At 34.1% G+C, this 27092-nt stretch overlaps 3 protein-coding genes across 3 annotated transcripts; 1 reads left to right on the forward strand and 2 right to left on the reverse strand.

Moving 5' to 3' along the window:
* Window positions 1-571: 571 nt before the first annotated feature.
* Window positions 572-7793, forward strand: LOC123664245 (another transcription unit protein). The gene is made up of 11 exons (XM_045598839.1): window positions 572-602; window positions 866-962; window positions 1413-2039; window positions 2476-2576; window positions 2709-2885; window positions 3015-3193; window positions 3506-3720; window positions 4055-4217; window positions 4503-4718; window positions 6284-6440; window positions 7516-7793. The coding sequence occupies exons 1-11, from the start codon at window positions 572-574 to the stop codon at window positions 7692-7694; spliced, it is 2142 nt and encodes a 713-aa protein (XP_045454795.1). The 3' UTR covers window positions 7695-7793.
* Window positions 7794-8006: 213 nt separating this feature from the next.
* Window positions 8007-20161, reverse strand: LOC123664246. Its single transcript, XM_045598840.1, has 3 exons — window positions 20116-20161; window positions 9666-10127; window positions 8007-8378 (listed from the first exon to the last, which is right to left on the reverse strand). Exons 1-3 carry the CDS (start codon window positions 20159-20161, stop codon window positions 8098-8100), a joined length of 789 nt encoding a protein of 262 aa, XP_045454796.1. The 3' UTR covers window positions 8007-8097.
* A 943-nt stretch (window positions 20162-21104) lies between these two features.
* On the reverse strand, window positions 21105-27049 carry LOC123664247 (trypsin CFT-1-like). The gene is made up of 5 exons (XM_045598841.1): window positions 26992-27049; window positions 23803-23974; window positions 22972-23227; window positions 22179-22334; window positions 21105-21283 (listed from the first exon to the last, which is right to left on the reverse strand). Exons 1-5 carry the CDS (start codon window positions 27047-27049, stop codon window positions 21137-21139), a joined length of 789 nt encoding a protein of 262 aa, XP_045454797.1. The 3' UTR covers window positions 21105-21136.
* Window positions 27050-27092: the final 43 nt, after the last annotated feature.

Below are 27092 nucleotides of genomic sequence, written 5' to 3' on the forward strand. Positions count from 1 at the left end.
TAAGATTTATAAGACATAATTTATGGTATTATGAGGTGAACTTTACTGAGATACTTGATTAATCACATAATTGAATTAAATATACATATATATATTATGTATATATACCAAGTATTTAAATAGATATATGAGGTTTTTTTTCTAGAGTTGTGTGGCATAGATGCCAATTATCAATAAATGATACATCACACACGAGTACCTCAACAAATTTTAAAATAAATGACCTTTATTAATTTAAAAATAATATCCATTAATGGATAATAAATTAATTCAGTTTTACAGTTCTAGTTTCTTTAATATGACATTAATATGAAGTTTTTTATAGTCTGTACTACTGTCAAAAGTAGACGTCATGGCGTTACAAGAATGGCCATAGATTATACACTTATATACTGGTAAGAATGGCGTTCTAATCAAGTTCTAATTGACAGTGAAGTTTTCTCAAGTTGCTAAATGTTTGTTTCGATTCTAATTTCTAACCTAAACTGAAACTTAAAAATATTTATAGTTATTTGTTTTAGTTAGTAATTGTTTAAGTGCAGAATAAATTTTTTAGTTCTTATTACTAAAAATGGCACCGAAAACGAGAAGGGGTGCTGGCGGTACGATATTTAACCTTATTTTATTTATTTATTTATTAAACTTTATTGCACACCATAAAAAGAAGATACATTTTAGAACGATTAGATACAAAAACAAATAATGTATGCAACGGCGGCCTTATCGCTTATAGAATATAACGTCTGTTTCTAATAATATTATTAGAGGAAGAGAAATTTAACAATAATATAAACCATTTTTGCACTTAATAGACTATTTTAAAACAGCACATTACGTTGTACTTAAAATAAATATATACTTGCAGACACTGATTCTGGATCTGATTCTGATAGCGGTTCAAGTGGTAGTCGCAGCAAAAGCCCCAGTCCTGCACCATCTGGTAAAGAAGGAAGTCAGTCTAGGTAAATATACATGTTGTAACAGGGCTTGTTTTGTCTTAAGTGTGACTTCAAGTTAGAAATAACAGCAATATAAAAGTGAATTCAATTTTAACTTCTGTTTGATAGCTTAGTTTTGCAGTGGTACTATCATGTTGAACAAATAAAGCTAAAGATTATTAGAGAATGAAATACTCAACTACAAATATTGACAAAGAACTTGCTTATATTGACAAATAATTGAAGTTTAATCGCTAAAAATATCTTTTAAATTATTATTGAATGCTTTCTATTCAATATAGGATATAATTTTGGAGTGTCAAGTGTTGTAACCTCTAAATATCCAAATTTAAGGGAATCCCATCACATTGTATTTTGTTGTTATTCAAATATATGTTAACATTACATATTAAAAACTACAACTTGTGTACATTTTAGGTATTAATTATCCTTTTTTTATAATAAAACTTATAGATCAGTATCAAGAAGCCCAGCAAAATCGGGAAGTGAATCTCCTAAATCAAATAGATCGGGTCGATCAAGAAAATCATCAAATGCTTCGAATGAGTCTCGCAGTAAATCAAACTCTCCAGCCAATTCCAATAGATCAGGTTCTGCACGTAGCAACAAATCAGGATCTTCAAGCCCAAAATCTCAGGCGTCAGGGAGTCCAAGAGCATCAAAATCTAGATCTCGATCTAGAAGTGGCTCTGGAAGTGCTAGGTCTCGATCAGGAAGTGCTCGATCGCGTTCAGGAAGCCCGAAGAGCCAAAAATCGCGGTCACAGAGTCCAAAATCAAGGTCGCAGAGCCCAAAATCGGGATCTCAGAGCCCCAAATCAAGATCACAAAGCCCTAAATCTAGATCACAAAGTCCAAAATCCAGATCACAATCTCATTCTCCGGGTCGTAAATCCAAAAGTCGGTCTAGATCAGGTAGTGGCAGCCCTAAGAGTAGAAAATCTCGATCGAGGTCAGGAAGTGCTTCATCAAGGTCAAAGAGTCCAGTAGCCAGACAGGATGTTGCTGATAGTCGATCTAACTCTCCAAACTTGATGATAGATGATGGGGAAGCTAAAGAAAAATCTAGGAGTAGATCCAGGTATGTAATTTTTAACAAAACAAATACACTTAAAGTAATTAAGTAATATAGTTAACCTTATACTCAAAGACATGTCTGGAGACGTACTTACCATTTTTGGTAGGACATTGTTTGACTTGTGCAAAGAATAGACCAACTTAACATGTGTTATCTTTATCCTTCAGTTAATAATGAAAAGAGTGTTACCATAGAATGGACAACATCTACACTTAGGACTAAGAAATGTACCACTTAATTTTTAGGACTATGTGGCCATTTAACTATACAAATATTTACTAAGCTGTATGTACAAAAGCAGCTATTAATAATTTATTGACCACATTATTTGGACACATTCTGAGTGGAGGGCACTATTTAGATCATCCATTTAGTAGGGCTATTGTTTTTCGGGGTTTATTATCTAATTATCTCGATATTCTTAACTTAATTTTTTCAGATCAGGTTCAAGACATTCCAAGTCAAGATCAAGAAGTAAGTTAAAGTCTAAAAGTCGATCAAGATCTCGTTCAAAAAGCTCTAATGGTTCAGCTGCTGATGGTTAGTTAAGTAATTAGAAATTTTTACAATAAATAATAAATGTTTTTCATAAGTGCTGTAAATTATTATTTACAACACTTATGAAAAAAAAAAATGATTTTAAATTTTATAATAATAAACACTACATTTCAGGTGAAAAGAATAAGCAAACAATTGGCTCCGACTCGGAGAGTGATACTGCATCTAAAGGTGCCTCAAAACGTAAGAAAGGCTCAGACAGTGGCTCAGATACAAGTAGTAAGCCAACTAAAAAGAAATCTAAGAAACTGGTCGATTCAGATGATGAGAATCAGGAGAAAACTGATACAGGTAAATATTTTTGTATTCTAGAGTTCAATTCATCCATATCAATTGATTGAATGTTTACCTTTGATGAATTTTTGGTTAAATTTTAGATCTTTAATAAATGTTTTCATTTAGTTTATAATTTATTTATAGTGACAGCAGATGCGTTGTTTGGTGACGCATCAGATATAAGTACGGAAGACGAAGGTGACAAGCAATCGAATCGCTCTCGATCGCGTTCGCGATCACGATCACGATCGCGCAGCCAAAGCCGCGGCAGATCTGATGAAGAACGGAGGTCTGGTGATGAGGCGAGAGGCAGCGGTGATGAGGTAAGACACAGCTACATTAATCTGATACTTATTATCCTTCTTTGAACAATTTACTGGAATTATTTTTCTGAAGTACTTTTGTATTGTCAATTTATAAAATTAAAATTTTTATTATATTGATACTTTGTCGAGCTTGCTTTTGATTGTTTTCTTTTGTTTAAGGGTATTTATTCTTTTTTAATATTTACAGATCTATGCTAGTATTTATATACTATTTTGACTATAATCCATACATGATTTACACTTAGGTATTTAAAACAGTCATTAAAAATAATTATTTAAGTTTATAAAAATTAAATTGTATTTTTTAAGGAAAATAAAGAAAAACCTGAAGAAGAAGAGGAAGTGGAAATACCTGAAACTCGTATTGACGTTGACATGCCCAAAATTTGGACGGAGCTAGGCAAAGAGCTACACTTTGTTAAGTTACCCAATTTCTTGTCAGTTGAGACGAGACCCTATGACCCCAATACATATGAAGATGAAATTGATGAAGAGGAAACCTTGGATGAAGAAGGTCGAGCTAGGTGAAGTTTCACTCTTTATTTTCTTAAATCAATCGTTAAAATTTATGCTCTAATGCATAGAGCAGGAAATTCCGTTTGTAAGAAAAATTTTCAGCAGTTTTTACAATTTCAAAGAAGTTTTTCAGCTGTTGGACATTTATGGGAAATAAAATTTATTATCCTACCTTCTACCCTAAATTTCCTTAGAACTAACGAAACTATTTTATAGCCTGCAAATTTTTTTGAAGCAAATCCAGATATACAGAAAATAAGCACATTCAAAGGGACCGCAGCCAAAACCAAATTCCTTAGCTTTATTATTTTAACAATTATAATGTCTATTAATTGTTTTTAGATTAAAGTTAAAAGTAGAAAACACAATACGTTGGCGAACAGTCTTTGATAAAGAAGGCAATGCGGTGAAGGAATCAAACGCTCGTATGGTGAAATGGTCTGATGGCAGTATGTCTCTGCATCTTGGCTCTGAAATATTTGACGTCTACAAACAACCCTTACATGTGAGTAGTATTCATTTAGATTAATGGCTGCTAAAAATCACGGAACAGAGCCTATAAAATGTTTTTCATTTAGATTTGACTAGTGAACGATTAAAGATGTATCATGTGCATGCCGTACAGCCTAGGATTGGTACATTTCTATGTTCACACATTCCTAAAAAAAATTTGTGCTTGTAGGTAAAAACTATAAAAGGCACGTGATAATTACAAAGAAAAATAATAAGTTTCAAACTATAAAGACATTTTTTTTCTATATAATTTTATTTCATTTTTTATTTATTTCAGGGTGACCACAACCATCTATTCGTACGGCAAGGTACAGGTCTACAGGGTCAAGCTGTGTTCCGTACAAAGTTATCATTCCGACCACACTCTACCGATTCATTCACACACAGAAAGATGACACTGTCTGTCGCAGACCGGTCAACTAAAACCTCTGCTATTAAGATTTTGTCACAAGTCGGTAGCGACCCGGATGCAGATAGAAAATATCAACTTAAGGTAAGCTTTCTGTCTGTTTATTGGGTATGTTTGAAAATTTATCTTGTTTAAACTCGAGAACTACTCAATCTTTTTTTAATTTTTTTCCCTCGCCGTGCCGTTCCCTTCCGTTCGCCACGCCCGATCACACTTTTCACAACTCCTTTCGTCACGCACCAGCCTTATTTCTCAAGTTTAGCGTGCGTAAAGAAGTCATACTTCAAAAACTTGTTATTAACTTAAGTGAATTTAAGATTTATGTATTTTAAAAATTCAAATAAATAGAAATCTATTGTTCGAGATGTGTTTTAGTGATTATACCGTCTTGTTACCATCTCTATTCTGTTGTTGATATCTATACATTAAATTTCGCACACTTATAATTTATTTTTATTTTTTGTTTATTAAACTTTATTGCACACACAAAAAAGAAGATACATTTTAGAACGATTAAATACAAAAACAATAGTTTATATGTATATAATAAAGGAGTGCAACATGCTAATAATATCTATACATTAAATTTCGCACACTTATAATTTATTTTTATTTTTTGTTTATTAAACTTTATTGCACACACAAAAAAGAAGATACATTTTAGAACGATTAAATACAAAAACAATAGTTTATATGTATATAATAAAGGAGTGCAACATGCTAATAATATCTATACATTAAATTTCGCACACTTATAATTTATTTTTATTTTTTGTTTATTAAACTTTATTGCACACACAAAAAAGAAGATACATTTTAGAACGATTAAATACAAAAACAATAGTTTATATGTATATAATAAAGGAGTGCAACATGCTAATAATATCTATACATTAAATTTCGCACACTTATAATTTATTTTTATTTTTTGTTTATTAAACTTTATTGCACACACAAAAAAGAAGATACATTTTAGAACGATTAGATACAAAAAACAATAGTTTATGTATAGCGAAGGAGTGCAACTTGCTAATATTTTTATAAAATTATATATAAAAAATACATTAAATTAATAATAATAATAATAAAAACATTACACACACTACCATGTATTTGGCACTCACACGTATATATATATATTTATTTGATGTTTAAACTTATGCATATTCAATATTATTATTATATTTTGATTCAATATTATATTTTGACTAGCTCGTTTGCGCAGTTTGTGCTTTCTGGTCCGAGGGTTGTGGGTTCGATTTCCACCCAGAGTATGGGTGTAATATAAATATTTATTTATATATTTATATATGTATCATTTATAAGTATGTTTATAAAAAATGTAGTATACCAGTCGGCTGTTACCTATAACACAAGCATTAAGTTGCTTACTTTAGGAACAGACGACCGTGTGGGTATTGTGTAAAAAAAAAAAAATAACGTAAAGCTGTCAGTGTCGGACCATCCTAGCAGAATTCTAGACAGTTTAGAAATGTTGAAAGTTATAATTGAAATAAATGAAGGTCGCACTTCGAGCAGCGCGCGGCCGCTAGTGGTTGTTTTTTTTTTTAATTTTTTTTTTTTTTTTTTTTTTTAATATAAGAATGTATGTCCACAGGCTTATAATGGCCGTGCTCTTGTTATTCCAGAAAGAGGAGATGGAGCTCCGCGCCGCCGCGCGCTCGCGCTCGTCCGGCCGGCCCAAGCGCCGCGCCGCCGCGCGCGCGCAGCGCCACGACGACTCGGAGGACGAGGGCGGCGTGTCGCTGGCCGCCATCAAGAACAAGTACCGGCAGGGCCAGAAGGGTGAGTGCGGGCTCGCTGGCGTAGCCTCGCGTATTCGACGTACCGTGTGCGCGATGATGCGGCCTAGTATTTTTAACCGACTTCAAATAAAGAGGAAGTTACTCAATTTGACCGTGTATATATGTATGTTCGGGGGATAATTTTGTTTCGTTTATGAACCGATTTTGATATATTTTTTTTTTGTTGGAAAGGAGATATCCTAAAGGAGATATAAGTGGTACCATGATAATGGAAACCAGGATCCGATGATGGAAACCCTCGAAAATCGTGTTATCGTGTTAGTGCGTTTGTTAATTTTTTTCGTCTACTTATCTTGTATTATTTGTCGATGTAATTGAACGTTTTTTTTTTCGTTTGCTAGCAAACACAATTAATTTATTTGAATTTTTTGAGAATTTGCGCGAAATTATTAATTAAATCAAAATAAAATGTTCTCGGGAGGGATAAAGAGTAATAAGTATATCTTTGTAAGAGTATAGATGTGTATATGCGAGTAAATTTATACATACTATTGCGTATGTTACTCTATTGCCACAGGTTAATTGAGTAAGTGGCTTACCAGGTAATGTGTATGGTAGGTATGTTTGGGCAAGCTAGTTAGTTCACAGATAAGTTGGTATATGTCTGTGCTTGCGTGCGTACTCGCATCGTGAGAAGTGCAACCAAAACTGACCATTATAAACTATGTGAACTACTCTGTATAGTTTTTGACAATATTGCATAGAATATTTTGTTAATATTTTTTATGCACCTAAGTTGGCAAATATGTACTACGGTTCACCTGATGGTAAGCGATTAGCATAGCTATAACGCCTGCAACACCAGAAGCATCGTAATTAAGTAAGCGTATTGCCGACCCTACCTCAAATCCCCCCAGGAACTCTGGTCACCCTATTCGTCACAGGAACACAACACTGCTTGAAAACAGTATTATTTAGCTGTGATCTTCTATAAGGTCGAGGTATTTCCTCAGTCGGGCTGCTTCAGTTTTAAGCAGGATATTTCCTACTGTTCTCTACCACACTTAAAAACGCCTAAATATACAACTCTACAACTTTTTTGCCTACAGCTACAGCAGGCGCTGCAATATACTCATCTGAATCGGACGGTTCCGATGTGGAAACTCGTCGGGCGCGTAAATTGGACCGAGCGAAGGCTCTCAAGGATTCTGACGATGAAGGAAGCGAGGCTGGTGAAGCAAATACTCCTCAAAGGAGTCAGAGCGGCTCGGGGTCGGGCAGCGGCAGTGAATAATAGAAGAATATTGACTGTTGTATATACTTTAATTGTAACTAAGTTTACTTTTAAACTTAAATTTGTATTGATTACTGAAAATATATTATTAAAATTTGAGCTTATGTTTTTTTATATAGTTTTAATCAAATATATTAAAATTTGAAGAAGTTGTCAATTAGAACATGTTTGAATGGTAATATAAAATAAGACTACGTAGAAAATCGTCCAGTCATACATTTGGTGTAATTTTTTTTTCTTCTTTTTATTATGACGTATATCTTAAGCCTATTTTAATCAAAAATATAAAGTTTAATACAAAGAAACAAAACGTAAAAAAAAAGTTTCCATAAATATATTTCGTGAGCTAACAAAAACTACAAGACTAGTTAATATTTAAAAGAAAATTTAAAATACGTTATTTTTATGAAGGATTTTTACTTATCTCTAAATACACATTTGCTTCATACACTATATTTCCAACACCAATTATCCTCCAAAGTCCTTCATCTGCTTTCGTTACGTTTGGTATACGAAAGCCACAATAATTTAAATTATTTTTGTCTCTATCGTAAAATCTATCGAACGCTGTCCTCGGCGCAGTAATTTCACAGCTTTCTAGATTTCTTACCGGGTATGCAAAACGGAGTTCGAAATCTTTACCCTCTTCTAATTTTGGCTTTTCTGGATATATAGGAATAGATTCTGAAAATATAAAAAATCTTTAGTACAATATTTTTAGCACAATGCTTAATAATAATTTAATGTGTCGGAATGACGCTTATCTTCCATTTCGATACTTATTTTTAACCGACTTCGAAAAAAGGAGGAGGTTCTCAATTCGACTGTATTTTTTTTTTTTTTTTATGTATGTTACATCAGAACTTTTGATCAGGTAGACCGATTTCGACAAATTTTCTTTTAATCGCAAGGTGGTGTGTGCCAATTGGTCCCATTTAAATTTATTTGAGATCTAACAACTACTTTTTGAGCTATATCTAATAATGCGTTTTTACTTGACGCTTTTTTCGTCGACCTACGTTGTATTTATACCACATAACTTTCTACTGGATGTACCGATTTTGATAATTCTTTTTTTTTGTTAGAAAGGAGATATCCCAAGTTTAGTATCATGATAAGGAAACCAGGATCTGATGATGGGATCCCAGAGAAATCGAGGGAAACTCTCGAAAATCCGCAATAACTTTTTACTGGGTGTACCGATTTTGATAATTTTTAATTTAATCGAAAGCTGATGTTTATAATGTGGTCACATATAAATTTTATTGAGATCTGATAACTACTTTTTGAGTAATCTTTGATAACGCGTAGTTGCTTGACTATTTTTTCGTCGATCTGCGTTGTATTACTTGTCGATGTAATTGAAGTCGGTTTTTTTTTTCGTTTGCGAGCAAAGACAATTATTTTATTCTATAAAATATAAAGTTGGTAAAGAAGCGTACGAGCCTAATGGTAAGCATATATCGTTGTCTATAAACGCCTTCAACACCAGAAACATTACAAGCGACCCTATCCCGAACTCTTTAGGAGCTTTGGCTAGATTACTTACCACAGGAACACAAGTTGAGAGCTATATTATCAAATGGCTATGATCTTCAGCAAGGTTTCCCCGTTTGGGATGTTCTAAATTTCGAGCAAAATATTGCGTGCTACGCCTACCCTCACCATGCTCTACCTCAATAGAAATAAAAATAGTGGTTATATTCCATAATCTTTGTGATCACCCGTAACACGTTTCGTCTTAGATGTTGGATAGTAAAATATCACTTCTTAGCAAGTCAAGAAGGGTCACAATAGGGGGATATGGATGGGTACTTGTTCATATTTCAATCAAATTGTTTCAATCAAAAATATTCTGTAATTTTGCATGCACAATAATAAATCAATCAACAAACTCCTTTACACAAACAGATAATAAATTTTTGTGAATAATAGTTCGATTTAGATAGCATTTATATCAATCTAGCTTACCTGTTATTTCTATTGTAATAACTTGAAAGAGTTCAATCAACTCTCCATCATATCCTTTGTTATATACACTTAATACCCAGTTACCATGATCCTCTTCAACTAAAGGACCTATCATAAAATCATTCCCGACTAAGCTCTTCTCTTTATTTCTGAATATGTCTAAGGTGTCATAACAATTACTGCCATAATTAAGATTGAATATTTTGTACTTATTTACTGGAGTTATTATAGCCTTTAAGTTTCCCTTGAAATACTTAATTACGATGTTATTGTATGCGTCGTTAGGTATTTGGTTATCGTGAAATATAGCATGACTTATATTTAAATTAAGTACCGTAGTCTCACTATTTGGCTTGCTTAGAAAGTATTTTGAATGACTGTTTACTATTGGTGCGCCAATAATGACGATATCGCCCAGTCCAACACGTACGTGGATTGAACTGAGTTCTATTTTTGATTTACCTGTAAAAGAGAAAATAATTAACGCAAGAGTTCCAATAGTCATCAATTTTTAGTAAAAAACTAGTTTTTTTAGACGGACATTAAGATGTGTCGAAAAATGCAACAAAGGCATGTCACATTCCTAACACATTCGCTGCTTTTGTCCTTTTCCTTTAATTCAAGGGGCAGCAAACTTTCTTACTCCAGAGCGCTGAATCCTAAAATACGCCACCAGTTGTATCAGTACCGTATTTAGGCAAAATAAAAAAGAAAAATAAAGTTACAGTTATACAAAAAAAGTCTTACATTCCTGTTTTAAGTCGACTTTAAAAAGTTTAACAAGTGTACCTGTACGTTAGTAATGTCTAAAAAATTTCAAGCGATAATAAAGGCCCTAGTCTATTCAAATAAATAAAATTGGAGTGTCTGTTTGTAATATTCAAATAACCGCTTTTTACTAAATGGATGTAGGTACATGAACCAAAATAATATTTTTTAAATTGTTTGTCGTTGGTTTGTCTGGTTTGGTCCGGATAATCTCTGAAACGGCTGGACCAATTTTGACGGGACTTCCACTGGCAAATAGCTGATATAATAAAGAGTAACTTAGAACTAAGGAGTTGCTTCTTATAACTCTGCGAATTGAACAATAACTTTATTGTTAAATTCCACGCGGATAAAGTCGCAGGCCCAGCTAGTAAACAATAATTTTAAGGTATCGTTAAAAGAACTTAACGTACGCTTCAGCCTGTAATATCCCACTACTGGGCATAGGCCTCTTTCCCCATGTAGGAGAAGGATCAGAGCTTAGTCCACCACGCTGCTCTATTGCGGGTTGGCGGATATAATCCCTACTATGAGTAACGATCGCTATCAGGTTTACATGATAACAACCGGGACTGACGGCTTAACGTGCTCTCCGACACACGGTGGGGAGACCCACAGGGACTGCACAAACACCCAGACCACGGCAAACACCTGTATGGCCAATACAAACGTTTGTCATGTGCGGGGATCGAACCCTCAACCGCCAGCGCAACAGGCACAATCCATAGCTGTGACCGTAGCGCCAACGCGGCGTCAACTTAACGTATTAAGATACAAAGATTTTATAGTAATTATATTCGTAAACTATACCTTTGAAATGTTTTTCTATAAACACCTAGCTTAAAATTACAGCATAAATGAAAATTAAATTAGCGTGACTTGAAAATGAATTGTTTTTATTTGCACAGCGATCTTATTATATTGCACTTTTTTAGTTTTTAACCGACTTCCAAAAAAGGAGGAGGTTCTCAATTCGACTGTATTTTTTTTTAATGTATGTTACATCAGAACTTTTGACCAGGTAGACCGATTTCGACAAATTTTGTTTTAATCGAAAGGTGGTGTGTGCCAATTGGTCCCATTTAAATTTATTAGAGATCTAACAACTACTTTTCGAGTTATATCTAATAATGCGTTTTTACTTGACGCTTTTTTCGTCGACCTACGTTGTATTATACCGCATAACTTTCTACTGGATGTACCGATTTTGATAATTCGTTTTTTGTTGGAAAGGGGATATCCCTAGTTTGGTACCATGATAAGGAAACTAGGATCTGATGATGGGATCCCAGAGAAATCGAGGGAAACTCTCGAAAATCTGCAATAACTTTTTACTGGGAGTACCGATTTTGATATTTTTTAATATAATCGAAAGCTGGTGTTTATCATGTGGTCACATATAAATTTTATCGAGATCTGATAACTACTTTTTGAGTAATCTTTGATAACGCGTAGTTGCTTGACTATTTTTTCGTCGATCTACGTTGTGTTACTTGTCGATGTAATTGAAGTCGGTTTTTTTTTCGTTTGCGAGCAAACACAATTATTACTGACATTCGTTTTGTTGAGGTATTTATTATGTAGACCTTTAAGGCTTATATTGTTTTAGGGGATATTTTTATTTAAAGAAAAGGGGTTCGCGATATTATTTGCAGTTTGTATTAAAGGTTACAGAAACTGCGGGTTAGATCCTTGCTCATGGTAAATATTGTTATAGGCCGTACAGGCTACAGATATTTGTTATGGACTGAGCATTTGTGCTTGTATGTTGTATGTTTCTGGACTTCACATCTAACTAGAGGCCGTCGAGTGTAAATAATTTATTCAAGTAAAACTACGCACGCTTGACTTGGGGAGTAAGCTGGTGAATGCGCGACGAGAGTGTTACGAAGAGTATGATCGAGTTGAAGAGAAGAGAGTCGAAGTTGAGAGAGAGAGAGATATATATAAGTTAGTGAAGATAGAAAGAGAGTGACTTACATTTCGTATATAGTAATATACAGTAGTAGGGAGGCAACTAAAGAAGTTTTACTTCAGTCGTGTGGTCTAAAACACACTCGTTTTTTACTATTTACATATTATAGATATTTAATATATATATATATATATATATATATATATATGTATAAACTTTTCAATTTTTTTTTACCCTTTGAAAAACATTATTAAGAATTGACTCAATTTTTTTATCCAACCCAAAAAAAGTTATGAATTAAAAAAAAAATAGCGTTTTATTTTTAGAGCCATAATTTTTTTTTAAAAATTGACTTTTTGGCACCTTATTTTTTTATATCTGCTTTTAAATTAATTTTCCGAAAAAGTGTGATATTAATATATATATATTATTAAAAAAGTTATAAAAATGAGTAAGTCGTTATTTTTAAAAAACTTTTGTTTTGTTAGCATGATTAAATCGTTATTTAAAAAAAAAAAACTTCAATTAATGTTATTGTGTTCTTCGTTAATGTTAAAGTGGTCGATTTGGCATGGAATACCCTATATATAAATGCCATGCACGATACACGACAAAACAGACGGTAGGTAGCAGTAACAAAAACGAATTTTGCATTTGTTTAAACACTTCTAGACATTGCCTTATCAAAAACACGTATTTATCATGCATGTACACGTAAAAAGCCTTCTTTACTTCGTATCAAGCCACGTTTTTCAATTATTTAATGTTTTTATTTACTCAGATTATTCTGACGGTTGAAGTAACTGTGTAATGAAACAATTCGTAATGTTTTTTTATATGTTTGTTCTATCGACTTTTTTATACACTCTGTCAATTTTGTGTACAAAAAGGTTGGATATATTTATGTATTTATAGAGCAATGAGCTTTCATGACTAGACGTTAGTATATCGCTACGAGCTATAGCCACAGTTCACCCAGAGTCGTAGTATTCCCCGAAAAGATATAATTATCATGTATTAATATGCCAATTTTTTTTAAGATAAACAATCTTTTCAACTTAATTTATATTATCCGTGAACTGATTTAAAAAAAAAAAAAAACTCCCACTTTGCCTACTATAGATATGACACCCAAAAGTTGTATTTAGTGATACTAATTATTTTGGATAATCCTTTTATCAATACTTATAAAAAATATACTTAATATTTAAAATTTTATACTAACTGATAATATCTGGTCCGTAGTATTCTGTCACTTTCACACACCTAGATATTAAAACTTGTGTAAAAAGAACAAAATATATCGAAGCACGCGCGTTCATATCTTCGACGTTTCGAACAAACTGATAGATATTAGTCGTCAGTCAAAGATACGTAATGTGTATGTGTATATTGTTATTTTTTTAAGTAATCACTATATTTAAGGCTGATTCTGTCCATGGTAATATTTGATATGAACTCTTAATTTAAGTGATGGAGGTCAAAGGAAATAAAAAGAATTTGAAAATTTTCCTAAACTACATAATTTAAACATTTATACTTTATAAGAAATAAGTTTTATTTTTTTAACGATTAAAAAAATGTTGTGCATATAAATATTACAGTTTATAATGCAGTATGTTAATATTGTCGATATAATGTGTCACGATTTCGTGAGAGCAGTCGTTCAAAGGTGCTCGTATATTTCATGGAATGAAAGACAAAACGACTAATGAAGTGTAACTAAAATAATATCCATTTCTTAAAGCAAATAATATTGAAGAAATAAAAAATTAAAGACTATAAACCTCCTAGCCACCGCTGCTAGCTGCCGAAGACGGGCAGCAGCGTCTTCGATGCGACAAAGCCAGCCCTGCGGTCGCCAACCCGCCTGCCCAGCGTGGTGACTATGGGCAATACACATGAGTTCACGCCATTTTTAGCGCAAACTTGTGGAGGCCTATGTCAGTCCACTGACTGTAATAGGCTGAAATGATGAAATGATGAAACCTCCCAGCCAATTGCAATGTCATTTGTCCGTTTTTATTTTATAATACTAATATTTATTTTTTACCCTTATGTTTGGCAATGTTACAGTTCACCATCTAAACTATTTTTTGGCGAAAATACAATTTTTCTAACGTCGGCGTTCAGCAAGGAGACCCACTAGGTCCGGCTCATTTTAGTCTAGGTATCCACAAGTGCATCTCAAATTTAAAATCAAAATTAAACATATGGTACCTAGATGATGGAACCATAGGAGGTAAAGTGGACGATGTCGTTGAAGACATCCTGCGTTTCTTGCTTCTGTGCATAGTATCAAGGTTTTATGTTCTGACATCTTAAAATCTAATTCAGTCCAAATTACAGATGCTACAGATGCAATAGAAAACTGGAAGTTAATGTGTCCTAATGGCGATATCCCGAAGGACGTTACTAAACAAAAACTTTGGGATACGCCAATAGTTCACAATACTAATATAAGTTTGACGCAAAATCTTACAAGTGACAAAAACCGTGCCAGGCTTTTAGCTGTGTCAAATAAAGAGTCAGGTCACTGGTTACACGCAATGCCGTCAAAAAATCTTGGTACTCTTAGAAAATGAAAGTTTTAGAATTGCTTTCGGTCACCGGTTGGGAGCTCCACTGTGCTTTGAACACAGATGTCCGTGCGGGAAAGAGGTTGATTCTTTCGGACTACACGGCCTTTCCTGTAACAAGAGTTCAGGTAGGTTTTCCCGCCACGGTTTCCTAAACGATACCATAAAAAGAGTTCTTGCCATCATCGACGTTCCTGCTCTTATCGAGCCTACTGGAATTAGTCGCATTGAGGGCAAGAGACCTGATGAATTGAGGTTGGTTCTCTGGGAAAGGGGACGGGCGCTTTTATGGGACGCAACTTGCGTTGACACACTTGCTCCTCTCATGTTAGGGAAATAGCCTTAAAAGCGGGAGCCGCAGCGGAAAAAGCTCAAACAACTAAACTTCACAAATATTCGTCACTAAATCCAAATTACATCATTGTGCCGTTTGCAGTCGAAACACTTGGACCTTGGAGTAGCAGTGCAAAAAAAAAATTTAAATGAGATAATTCCTCGCCTTATTGCCTCCACTGGTGACAACAGGGCTGGTGCATTTTTTGCCCAGATAATCGGCATAGCGATTCAACGGGTCTCCATTTAGATTATTTAATTATAATATTCTCTCTACTCTCTCACTTTCCTGTGTGGCTACGGCATTAAAGGATATAGCCAGCCCCTCTCTTCTTGTAGGTGTCGTAAGAGGCGACTAAGGGATAATACAGTTCCACTACCACCTTGGAACGTATAAAACCGACCGATGGCAGGGTCACCATCCAACTGCTGGCTTTGAAATACATAAGCCGAAGACGGGCAGCAGCGTCTTCGGTGCGACAAAGCCAGCCCTGCGGCCACCAACCCGCCTGCCAAGCATGGTGACTACATGGTGGTATACACACATGAGTTCGCGCCATTGTTAGCATGAACTTGTGGAGGCCTTTTTTTTTTTTTTTTTTATGTCACTAGGTCGGCAAACAAGCGTACGGCTCACCTGATGGTAAGCGATTACCGTAGCTTATAGACGTTTGTATCCCCAAAAGCAACGCAAAAGCTTTGCCGGCCCCACCTCCAATCCTCCCAGGAGATCTGGTCACCATACTCACCAAGTCACCAGGAACACAACACTGCTTGAAGTAGTGTTATTTAGCTGGGATCTTCTGTAAGGTCGAAGTACTTCCCCGGTCAGGCCACCCCAGATTTTGATTAAGATGTTTCTTGCTGTGCCCTACTTCAGTTGGAAAAAAAATTTTGGCATTTGCCCAGCAATTTGATGTTACAAGCTGAGTCAATAATCAAAGAACAAAAATATACGAATGTATAATGTTAACACCATAGTAGGTTTGTGAAAAGAAAAACCTTAAACTGTGACTCACACCATTTAACTGAGGTCAAATTTTACATTTTCTTTAAAAACTGATAAACAATTTTTTTATTAGGTACTGTCAAATTTAAACTCGGTGCTTTTCTAAGTAGTACCTGCTTATTGAATTCTTCATATATTTTAGTTAGGTGAAAATCGACGTTCCTTTTGTGCAGGAGAAAATACCACATTACAACATATAAAATAGGTCTAAATGAAATAAGTATACGAATGATATTATAATTCAAATGTCTTATTTACATTAAAATGATACATCGCACATAATATTTCATTAATTCAATTATATGCATAAATATTGCATATATTGTCTAGGAAATAAAGATACATCTGCGTCATATCTAACGTTAGGTACTCCTATTTTATTGAAGAAAATCTTAACTCAGCTATCAGTAAAAAAACACTAATCATAAGCTAATTCCCGACTATAAAAAAGGTCAGGATCAACCAAATCATGTATCTGGACCGGATCAGGATAGAATGAGGCATGCCAGATCCGGCAAACTCTATTAGGACCAGGTCTGGTCTAGACAAGGATAGCCTGATGTAAAATATAATCAAGTATGGTAAGGCATACTGGATCAGGACCCGGTCCGGTCCAGATAAGGACAGCCTAATGTAAAATATAATCAACTATGGTAAGGCATACTGGATCATGAACCGGTCCAGTCCAGATCAGGATAGCCTGATGTAAAATATAATCAATAGTATGGTACGGCATACTGGATCAGGACCCGGTCCGGTCCAGATCAGGGTAGCCTGAAAGAAATTACGCGAACTGAGCCTGAACCGCGTTATCAATCTTTTTAAGCGCACTTAGTATGTATACAATTATCAGGACAGTCTAGCTGGGAGTCCATTTCTACACAGTGGAGGAGTCGTAAGTAGTAGGAAGTAGTTAATTAGTAGTAGTTAATAAAAAAAATTTAATTAATAATAATAATCAAAATAATAATAAGAAAATGGAAATAAATATCATAATAATTATCTTAAGTAACATATTTATGATACCAATTCGCTTTTTTTTATTAAACAATTTTTTCAAGAATATAAATACATTCGTGTTTTTAAAAGGATCGCCGGACCGAACCGGCTGATCAGGATGAGATGAGATTTCCTGATCTGGACCCGATCAGGAAATCTCATCTCATCCTGATCAGGTCCAGACAAATCTTCTGCGTTACATACCTTATCCCGTCCAGATCAGGCATGCCCGGTCCGGTCCTTCTAAGGAACACGAAAAAATTTCTACTAGCTGCAATTTTTTTTCTAAAACAGGATTTGTCCTGAGTGGAATAACTTCCAAATATTAAATAAAATAATGTGAAATAATGGCGCATAAAAGCAATTCCTTAGAAAATGGTTGATATTTTGTACAGTAAACTAGGAAACGTTTAAGTATAAGAACCGGTCTTAATTAAATCATTATTAGAGTTTCAGCGACAGTTAAGAGGTCCCTCTAGACTGTGCTTGTGTTTTGGGGTTATTGTCGTCACGGATAGGCTCGAAAACTGTTCCAAATTATCGTTTGGTCTGTTAAAGTGTTTCTTATAATACAAACATGGCAAAGAAGTGCAAGCTACCTAATAGTAAGTGGATACGTGGACGTCTTCAACAGCAGGAGTACTATATACTGCAAGCACGTTTTCAGCCCTAACCCTTTACCCTCCCCCGGAGCTCTGACTACCTTACATACCATAGGAATGCAACACTACTTAAATTAATTCCACATCAAACGCAGTGCGATATAATATAATAAGGTTACGATTAAATTTCTATACACATTTAAATAAATACTTTTATACATTTACGACCTACGGCTGTTCCTGAAGTAAGCTAATACCGGTTGATACAGAAACTAATTTTTTGTACTAAATTTATTAATGAATAATAAATATGTATACACGCTTTCGGGACGAGCTTGACGGGAATCGAACTCCTAACCTTTGAACAGAAAGCTGAGCAAAATTTCCCAACGTGCCAGTCAAATTCAATTATTATATATATTGCCGAAATATACGTACGATTCATAATTTGTATTCCTATAATTTATCGCTGAGTTTACGTCAAGTGTACTGTGTAAATTGAAATAATAGTTTTTGTTTTTACGACAATCGATTCGGCATACGTAATTACATTTTGTATTAAATTTTCTTTATCTTCAATAAATTATGTGGTCGTTTAGCAATTATATTCTTAAGGTATAAATTACTAAAGTAGAAAATGTAATCAAAGAAAGTATTATCTGTGATCTATATATAAAACCACCAACCGCCAATCCGCAGTGAAGCAGCGTGGTGGATTAAGCTCTAAGTCCTTCTTCTACATGGAGACAGTCAGAGAGGTCTAAGCCCGGCAGTGGGATGGTACAGGCTCAATCGTAGTATCGTATATATAAATGGAACAAATATTCGAACCTGTGATCCTGAAACTACCGATTTTTCGGTATTTCTACCGATCGTTGTCCTCGAGTCCTACTCTTTATCAGGAAAACAAATCCTTGCCCACCAGTGGGACATTTAGGCGGCTGTCAAAATGCAATAACTTAAGTATACAAAACATTTTATTGTACACGAATGTATGTATGTAATTTTAAAAGTACTTAATCATATGATGAATCTCATAATGATTTTTTTTTTCTATATGTGTACGCAGTCGGTTTAGTTATAGGGTTGGTTAGGGTGTAAGAGAAAAGATTCCTAGCTATGTTTTTTATGTGACAGGCCACTGGGGAGCACTACAGTCATGCATGTTATCTGGAACGGCAGGAGCGGTTTACTTAACCTTTTTTCATCGAGGTTTTTCACCATCTAGTGATACTCTGGGTTTACTTTATACAATTTTTATATGTGTTACCTTATAAATTTTTCCTCGATGTAACCGATTTTGACGATTCTTTTTAATTGAAAGCTGGCACACGACAAGCATGTCATGTGGTGCCATTTCGAGCGAGAAGTAACGCGCATTATAACGCGTATCAATACACTTATGGTGTTTATTTAAATGATGTTAACCAATGAATATTTGAACTCGGTGTTTGTTCAAGAACAAAAACAAATATTTTGTATCTGAAAGTAGTACGACGAAGTTTATGTTTACTATGATAAGAAATTTTAATTGTGTCAATATTTTAATCAAAAGTAGGTACCATACGAAGTGCTTGCAATTAGAAATTATATGTCACCGTATTGCGAACACGGTTTGTAATCGATCTGTTACAATAACCATTTGCACATCTCTAATAAGCCTACATTAAAATACCATTAACAGAGAAACTACTACACATTAGACTTTACTCGGAAAACTGTGAAATAAAAATAAAACATATATTCTTTTGTGACAAGAATTCATAAGTACATAACTATACAGAGCATGAAGGTTACCTTACTAAATAACTACTCAAAATTGTGTTACAAATTTTTTACAAAATATAGTTAGTGTCATTGATATTGATATATGATCATAAAATCTATCATTGAATAAATAATGATTGCACAACGACTGAAAATGTCTAAATTTAGTTATATCATACATTCATCGTCGTATGGGGATAGATAAGCGCCTTCAAGGAATGCTTTATCGATCCATCGCTTATCGCTGTCGAATATTGTCCGATAGTGTTATCGCATTTGAATATAATATTATAGTATATCTTAATGGATTGACTAGACGCTACGTTCAGCAGTTTCAGTTAATGCTCTTCTTTTATAATAGGTATTTCTTTGTTGAGCAAAAACTTCTATCGCATTTTTCCATTGCCGATCTGTATAGGTATATGACTTTTAGCATCGATAGTTGCTGTTAATGCTATCTGTTATGATGGTATCTAACAGAGAAAGTTCATAACGTATCTTTCTTTTCCACCACCGAGTTCCATTATGTTTCTGGGATGTTTCTATTCGCAAAAATGTAATTTATTAACTGGGTATATTTCCGTAGTTTGTAATGTACCTAATGTTAAATTGTAGCGATTTTGAAATTGTAAGCTGATTTGCTGCCATGACTCCTTTATTTTTTTTAAATGTAGATTTTTTGAGATTGTTCGTTAAGTGTCTATATTCACTGTGTACTATAGTACATGTATATTATAGTTTATTCATAGCTTATGTGTTTAATAAACTTTATTTCATCATCGTCATTACAGCCTATACAGTCCACTGCTGGACATAGGCCTCCACAAGTTTACGCCAAAAATAACGTGAACTCATGTGTTTTGCCCATAGTCACCACGCTGGGCAGGCGGGTTGGTGACCGCAATACTGGCTTTGTCGCACCGAAGACGCTGCTGCCCGTCTTCGGCCTGTGTATTTCAAAGCCAGCAGTTGGATGGTTATCCCGCCATCGGTCGGCTTCTTAAGTTCCAAGGTGGTTGTGGAACCTTGTTATCCCTTAGTCGCCTCTTACGACACCCACGGGAAGAGAAGGGGTGGCTAAATTCTTTAGTGCCGTAGCCACACAAACTTTATTTACAACTGGTTAAAACAAGTCCTTACAATTTTTTTCACGACGTGTGGCTTTTCTATGCGAAATAAAATAAATAAATAAATACTTCACACTCAACGGCCCCCAGTAGGATTTTCTCCTGTGTCCGGAAACACACACAATACACAAGCACAACGCCCAGACCACGACAAACATCTATATGGCCGATACAAATGTCTATCGTGAGCGGGAATCGAACCCGCGACCGCTAATTAGCCGTTAATTTTCTAGTTCTCTCTAATGTAGTCAGTACTTCTTCAAAGATTGATAAAAAGATAGGAATGAAGGAATTGAAAGTTAGCGATATTTAAACAATATTCAAAAAAAAAAAGAAGCAATTTATGTCCAATATTTTCTTTAATTTAATATATTACGCATTCGCTGTTGCTTCAATCCATCGAGAGTAAGAAGATACTCTTGTATTGATATTAGGATAGCGACCTCCCCCACAGCCTTGAGTCCAGGAGTACACTCCGACCACCACACCATTATGAAGAAGAGGGCTACCCGTATCGCCCTAGAAAATAAATTCATCAATATTAGCTGCTGTCTGGCCTACCGAACTTCGTGCTGCCATTTTTCTATCGTGAGTTTATTTTATTTTATACACACTTTGTCCTGAAAATAAGGAACACCAAAAAGATTTTTGTTTTATTTTATACAAAACAACAAACAACCGTAAGTACGACTCGTCTGATGCGATGCGATTACGATTACCGTAGCTTATAGACGTCTACAACACTAGAAGCATTGCAAGCATGTTTTTGACCCTACCCCCAATCCCCCCAGGAGCTCTGGTCACCTTATTCACCATAGGAATACAACACTGCTTGAAAACAGTATTATTTAGCTGTTATCTTCTGTTTCCTGATATGCTTTATCTCAGTTAACCGCCAGCGCAACAGGTACAATCCATGGCTGTAACCGTTGCGCCAACGCGGCGTCATTTCATTGAACACATTAGTTTGTAATCTACACGTGATGCGCTTTCATTTGAGACCCCACTAGATTATATTTGCATACATTCGGTTATTCTTCCCCACTTTCACCCCCCACAACTTTTAAACTACTAAACCGATTTTCATCAAGCATAGCTACAAACACTCGCCCGTAACTCACCTTTCATACAAAAAAAAAAAAACCAAATTGAAATCGCTTCATCCGTTCGCGACCTACGAAGCCACAGACAGACAGACAGACACGTCAAACTTATAACACCCCTCTTTATGCGTCGGGGGTTAAAAATCGGTTTGAATAGGTTAGACTGACCAGAATGGTTGCTCAGCACTTTAGCGACTAATTTTTATTTACAAAGAAGACTTAATATTTAGGCACTGAAAACTACTATGATTTTTTTGATTTGATTATCAAAGATACTATAATTTCAAGTTTATACTATCTTAAATTTTTACCAGACATTGTCCCCTGACTCCAATATCTAGCCAACCAGCGCAAAGCATATTGTTGTTGACGACAAAGTTGACTTCATTGTAGCGAGTGGCGCAGACCTGTTGGTCATTTACCCAGATTTGGACGTGGCGCAGTACTGTGGACGATGGTACTGTATTCTGAAAATAGAGAGCATCCTATTATTTCCTTTGGCAATTCCAAACCCTTAAAAACAACGGATCTTGTTCTTGATCAAGGTTCTGGTAAAGATATCCCAATAGCCTAAAAAGACATTTTTTTGGTAAATCCGGCTTTTCTTTTAATTTATTTAATATTTATATTAAAAGTAATATAATAAGTTATGTTTTTTATAAAACTAGGTCGGCAAGCGTACTGCTAACCTGATTGTAAGCGTAGCATACAACAATATTTTTTAGCTCTGATCTTCTGTAAGGCCGCGTTTAACGACGCGTTGGCGCAACGGTCACAGTACTGGTTTGCGGCTATTGCGCTGGCGGTTGCGGGTTCGATCCCTGCACATGGATAATACTTATATTAGCCATATAGATTTGTCGTGGTCTGGGCGTTTCTGTATCTGGTTTGTGTATGTTTTCAGACCCCCGACACTGTAGAAAATTGTACTGGGGGCCAAGGTACTTCCCCAGTCGGGCTATGCAAGGTCGTAACGTCCTTTAGATACTGTTAATGGTTGCATTGTAATATGTATCTTGAAAATATTTACAATATCTTTATATGTGACAATAAATAGTAGAATAATATTTAGTTAGTTTAAAGAAACCATGTATTGTAACTTACCGACGTTGCGCCCCAACCAATGGCCCAAACAGGTACATTTGTAGCCAAAGAATAAGCGCCGCCTGCGATGTACGCTGATTGAACATTTTGCCCAAACACAATGTTTAAGGAAGTTCTTAAAACTGCGATATCGTTCACCCGGGTAGTCGACTGGAAGTTCGAATGGGTAGTTATTTGGCGGATGAGGTAGATAAGACCTTGTGTGTTTGAGTTTGCGGTCCCGACTCTAGCTCGCCACCAAACAACTGAGTGTACACTGTTGGCGAAATATTTAGTCTTAGGTTTAAAATGTTCTGTCTACAATAATATCTAAAACATACGTGAAAAAAATAGGTCTAAACAGCATTTAAAAACAACATTCATATTTTTGTTATCAATTTGCTAAAACAGAAAACCATTACTGGTTTTTTGAATTACATTCCTTATTTATTTTACTTTATATACAATTTAGTCTATAGACATATATATTTTCTATTAGCAGCACAACAGCAGCTTTTAAATTTTATATTATATATTATATTATATTCTTTGTTGCACTTAAAAAAAGAAACAAGTAAAAATCATATTTACAAAGAAAGTTGGTAAGGGCGAACTTATCTCTGGAAGAGATCTCTACCAGTCTACCCATGGTGATGAGAATTGCTGTTATCGCGGGGCACAGAAGTGCAAGAGTGATTAATAATGATCATAAATCTATAAACTGATTCAGAATTAATAATATAAAATACATGTATACTTGACTACATACACACTTACAAACTTACTTTTATTTATAGATTAGATCAGTAAATTTATAGAATCATTTTAACATTGATAGATGAAGTGACTTACGCATTGTTAGTAACAAAGCAAGAAGCTGCCGACAATATTGCAGTTGGTGAAATAATTGTTCCACCACAAGCTTGAAGATAGGTCCCTTGTCCCTGATTGCTAAGAAGGGCAGTTGCAAACGGGTAGTCTGATATTTGAGCAACAGTACCTCCAGCTATTCTTGCTGGATTTGCTATAACAACGATTCAAACTTTACCAACCGAATCTTTGCAAAATACTAAAATATAATTAGTTGATATTTTTTGAGTGACTACTTAATTGCTCTATAATATTTCAGTTTTAGAATCAGGATTAATTTTTGTAGAAACATTAAGTTTTGGTGTTTATCTATTGTGATTCAAGCAATAGATTTTTACTCAACTTAAATTTCTTGACAATTAATTATTATTAGTTATTACATGTACATTTGTATAGATGTATGAATGAGAAATACTGAAATATATTTTTTTTTAAATAAAATACCTTTAAAAAGGAACTTGGTTGCAAAGTTTGTTATTTTTAGATGAGCTTTTGAATAAATTGAGAAATATAATTCTAATTACATAATTTGTAATGTGTGTTATTATTATTTTCTGTTTGTACATACCACAATATGTTGAAAACACAAATAATAAGGAAAAAACAATTAATAAATTCATTATTGTTTATGTAAGATGTACTAAAATTGACTGATGAATATTCATCTGATAAGAGTCATACCACATCGATAAAATTATTAATTATAGGTAAGTAATAAATTAATTCTGACCTCGTTTTGTCTATGATAATCAATGTGTTTTATTTTATAATCTTTATGATTTCTCAAAACCCAATAAATTATTTGATAAAAACCTCAATATTATGCTATTTGTATTATTAACTTTCTTTTTTTAAATACAGCTCGACTGTTCCTAAGATAACGACCGACTGACAAACACATTTTTAATATATTTTTTAATAAATGTATACTATACGAGTATATATGTAATAAATGTACCCTCCTAACTAGGACGGTAATCGAATTGGACTTTTGGCGCGGCAAGAAGAATCGCCATCAACTTATATTGTATAATTTTGTTTGCTTACAAACGAAAAAAAAACTTCAGTGAAATAGACTAATGTACTATGTGTGATTTGGTTTGTAGCTTGTAGATAGTCTTCCTATTCGTTGATAGATGGCGATGTTGTCTTTTAATGTCCTGAATATTAAATATCTGTTTTGAGTATATATTTTATGATGGAATTTTTACCTAGTGCTTTAATAATAGCAGAGCCGATGTTCACACAAGCACAGGCATGCTTTGGCACCCTCAAGTAAATACGTGTCATCAAAGATTATTAAAAAAGTACTCATTGTCTCGATCATATTTAAATAAAGTATATCATCATCATATTTTAATAATATTTATATATATAATAAATAAAAAAGACCACATGACAAATATTAGCTTTTGATTTAAAAAAGAAACATCAAAACCGGTACACCCAGTAAAAAGTTACGAAGTACAACAATGAAAGGTGACTAAAAACAGTCAAGTGAATACGCATTATGAGATATAACTTGAAAAGTTTTTGTCAGATTTCCAAATGAGATCACATGACAAGCACCTTTCAATTATAACCAGAATGATTGAAATCGGTCCACACAGTAAAAAGTTCTGAGGTAATATCTCTCTCGTCTATTTTTAATTATTGTTTTTTTTTTATTACTCACATATTGTATTAGACTTAAGACTTTGATTGTAATGCCTGCCTCGGACGTTATATGTATATGCATATTGTGTGTGTTAGGAACAGTGTGTTTTACAAATAAAGTTATAATGATTATTATTATTATTAATAAACCCGTTAAAAAAACACAGTCGAATTGGGAACCTCCTTTCCTTCTTTAAGCCTTTTAAAGTCGATAAAACTTATTCCTTATTTACTTGTGTCCAGCTTCAATATTTTAAAAACGGTGATGACGAATAAGTAAAGGGGCATTCGTTAATTACGTGAGCTATTTTTCGATTAGTTTAGACCCCTCCCCCTAAGGTATATTTAGTTACATTTGCCAAATGTAAAACCCCCCAACCCCCTCCCCCACCCTTACGTGAGATTGACGCTGAATATAATAGATATTGACGGGAAATAATAAGCTCACGTATACTATAGTTAATTTATTTAACGAGCCCGTTGGCGCAGCTTGTAGTAACCCTGCTTTCTGCTCCGAGGGTGTGGGTTCGATTCCCACCCTAAGTCTGGGTGTAATATAAATATTTATTTATATATTTATATATGTATTATTTATAAGTATGTTTATCGGAAAAAAATATGTAGCTATATACCAGTCGGCTGTTACCTATAACACAACCATTAAGTTACATACTTTAGGAACAGACGGCGGTGTGTGTATTGTGTAAATATTTATTATTATTCATTATTATTATTTAAATTAAATAAAATTCAAAGCAAAAACTAAATGATTTTAATAGCCACGAGATTTATGTTAGCAGTCAAAAGGAACACTCAAAATATTTTTTTGGAGCGAAGTTCCTTACGGTAGGCTTGTTGGAACGAAGTTCCTTACGGCAGGCTTGACATTTGGCTGGGCAACTGAACTGAAAAAAATGTGATACTAAAACCGTAAGAAAAATATATAACGAAAGTGACGTAACATCAGCCACACGACTGTATAATATGACGTTTGTAAAACTAAAATATTTTTTAGTAAACTTTTTTAAATTACTTATGTAATTTTATACTGTCGACAAAAATAAATAAAGACATAATATGTTTTTTTATTTCACTTAATAGTTTGAATTATTATTATTATTATTATTATTTATTCTTTGATTTATTTTATTTTACGGTATTTGTTATTTTCTAAAATACTAAATTTCCTAAATACTTTTATATACTTAATTAAAAACCAATCAACAAAAAAAAAAAAAATCTAGAACTAGAAAATTTATATAAAATTCAACAATTTTTTTTCAAATTGTGTTGCTTCTATACTATCCGAAGGAACTTCGTTCCTACCTGGTGTCCCATGACACCACATAATTATTTGAATTTTATTTTTTTTGAAATTGATGTGAGATTTTCGATTATCTCCCCCTCGGTTTAAGTGAGATTTGGTGAGATTTCATTGGACCCGCCCCATTTTGAGCTCCCCTAAGACCAGCTAAACCGTTAGTCAGTCAATCAGTCATGACATGTTAAAAGTACGGATTAAAGTCTCAACATCTAGTACAGAGATTAGATTTTCTCTGACAGTACCGGGCATTTTATTACAAAATATTGTCATCCAGTAACACTAATTGTCGTTG

The sequence above is a fragment of the Melitaea cinxia genome, chromosome 21 (assembly GCF_905220565.1).
Source record: "Melitaea cinxia chromosome 21, ilMelCinx1.1, whole genome shotgun sequence".
Taxonomy (NCBI): domain Eukaryota; kingdom Metazoa; phylum Arthropoda; class Insecta; order Lepidoptera; family Nymphalidae; genus Melitaea; species Melitaea cinxia.

What these genes read in the sequence shown, in the direction of transcription:
- LOC123664245 (XM_045598839.1), top strand. Translation starts at nt 572, where the DNA reads ATGGCACCGAAAACGAGAAGGGGTGCTGGCG. An exon ending in AACGAGAAGGGGTGCTGGCG is followed by an intron (nt 603 to 865) that starts GTACGATATTTA and finishes ATATACTTGCAG; the next exon opens with ACACTGATTCTGGATCTGAT. An exon ending in GATGAAGAAGGTCGAGCTAG is followed by an intron (nt 3,721 to 4,054) that starts GTGAAGTTTCAC and finishes AATTGTTTTTAG; the next exon opens with ATTAAAGTTAAAAGTAGAAA.
- LOC123664246 (XM_045598840.1), bottom strand. Translation starts at nt 20,161, where the DNA reads ATGGAACTCGGTGGTGGAAAAGAAAGATACGTTATGAACTTTCTCT. An exon ending in ATACGTTATGAACTTTCTCT is followed by an intron (nt 10,128 to 20,115) that starts GTTAGATACCAT and finishes TCTCTTTTACAG; the next exon opens with GTAAATCAAAAATAGAACTC. An exon ending in TATTACAATAGAAATAACAG is followed by an intron (nt 8,379 to 9,665) that starts GTAAGCTAGATT and finishes TTATATTTTCAG; the next exon opens with AATCTATTCCTATATATCCA.
- LOC123664247 (XM_045598841.1), bottom strand. Translation starts at nt 27,049, where the DNA reads ATGCCCGGTACTGTCAGAGAAAATCTAATCTCTGTACTAGATGTTGAG. An exon ending in TTGGTTGGGGCGCAACGTCG is followed by an intron (nt 22,335 to 22,971) that starts GTAAGTTACAAT and finishes CTCTATTTTCAG; the next exon opens with AATACAGTACCATCGTCCAC. An exon ending in GAGTCAGGGGACAATGTCTG is followed by an intron (nt 21,284 to 22,178) that starts GTAAAAATTTAA and finishes TTTATTTTCTAG; the next exon opens with GGCGATACGGGTAGCCCTCT.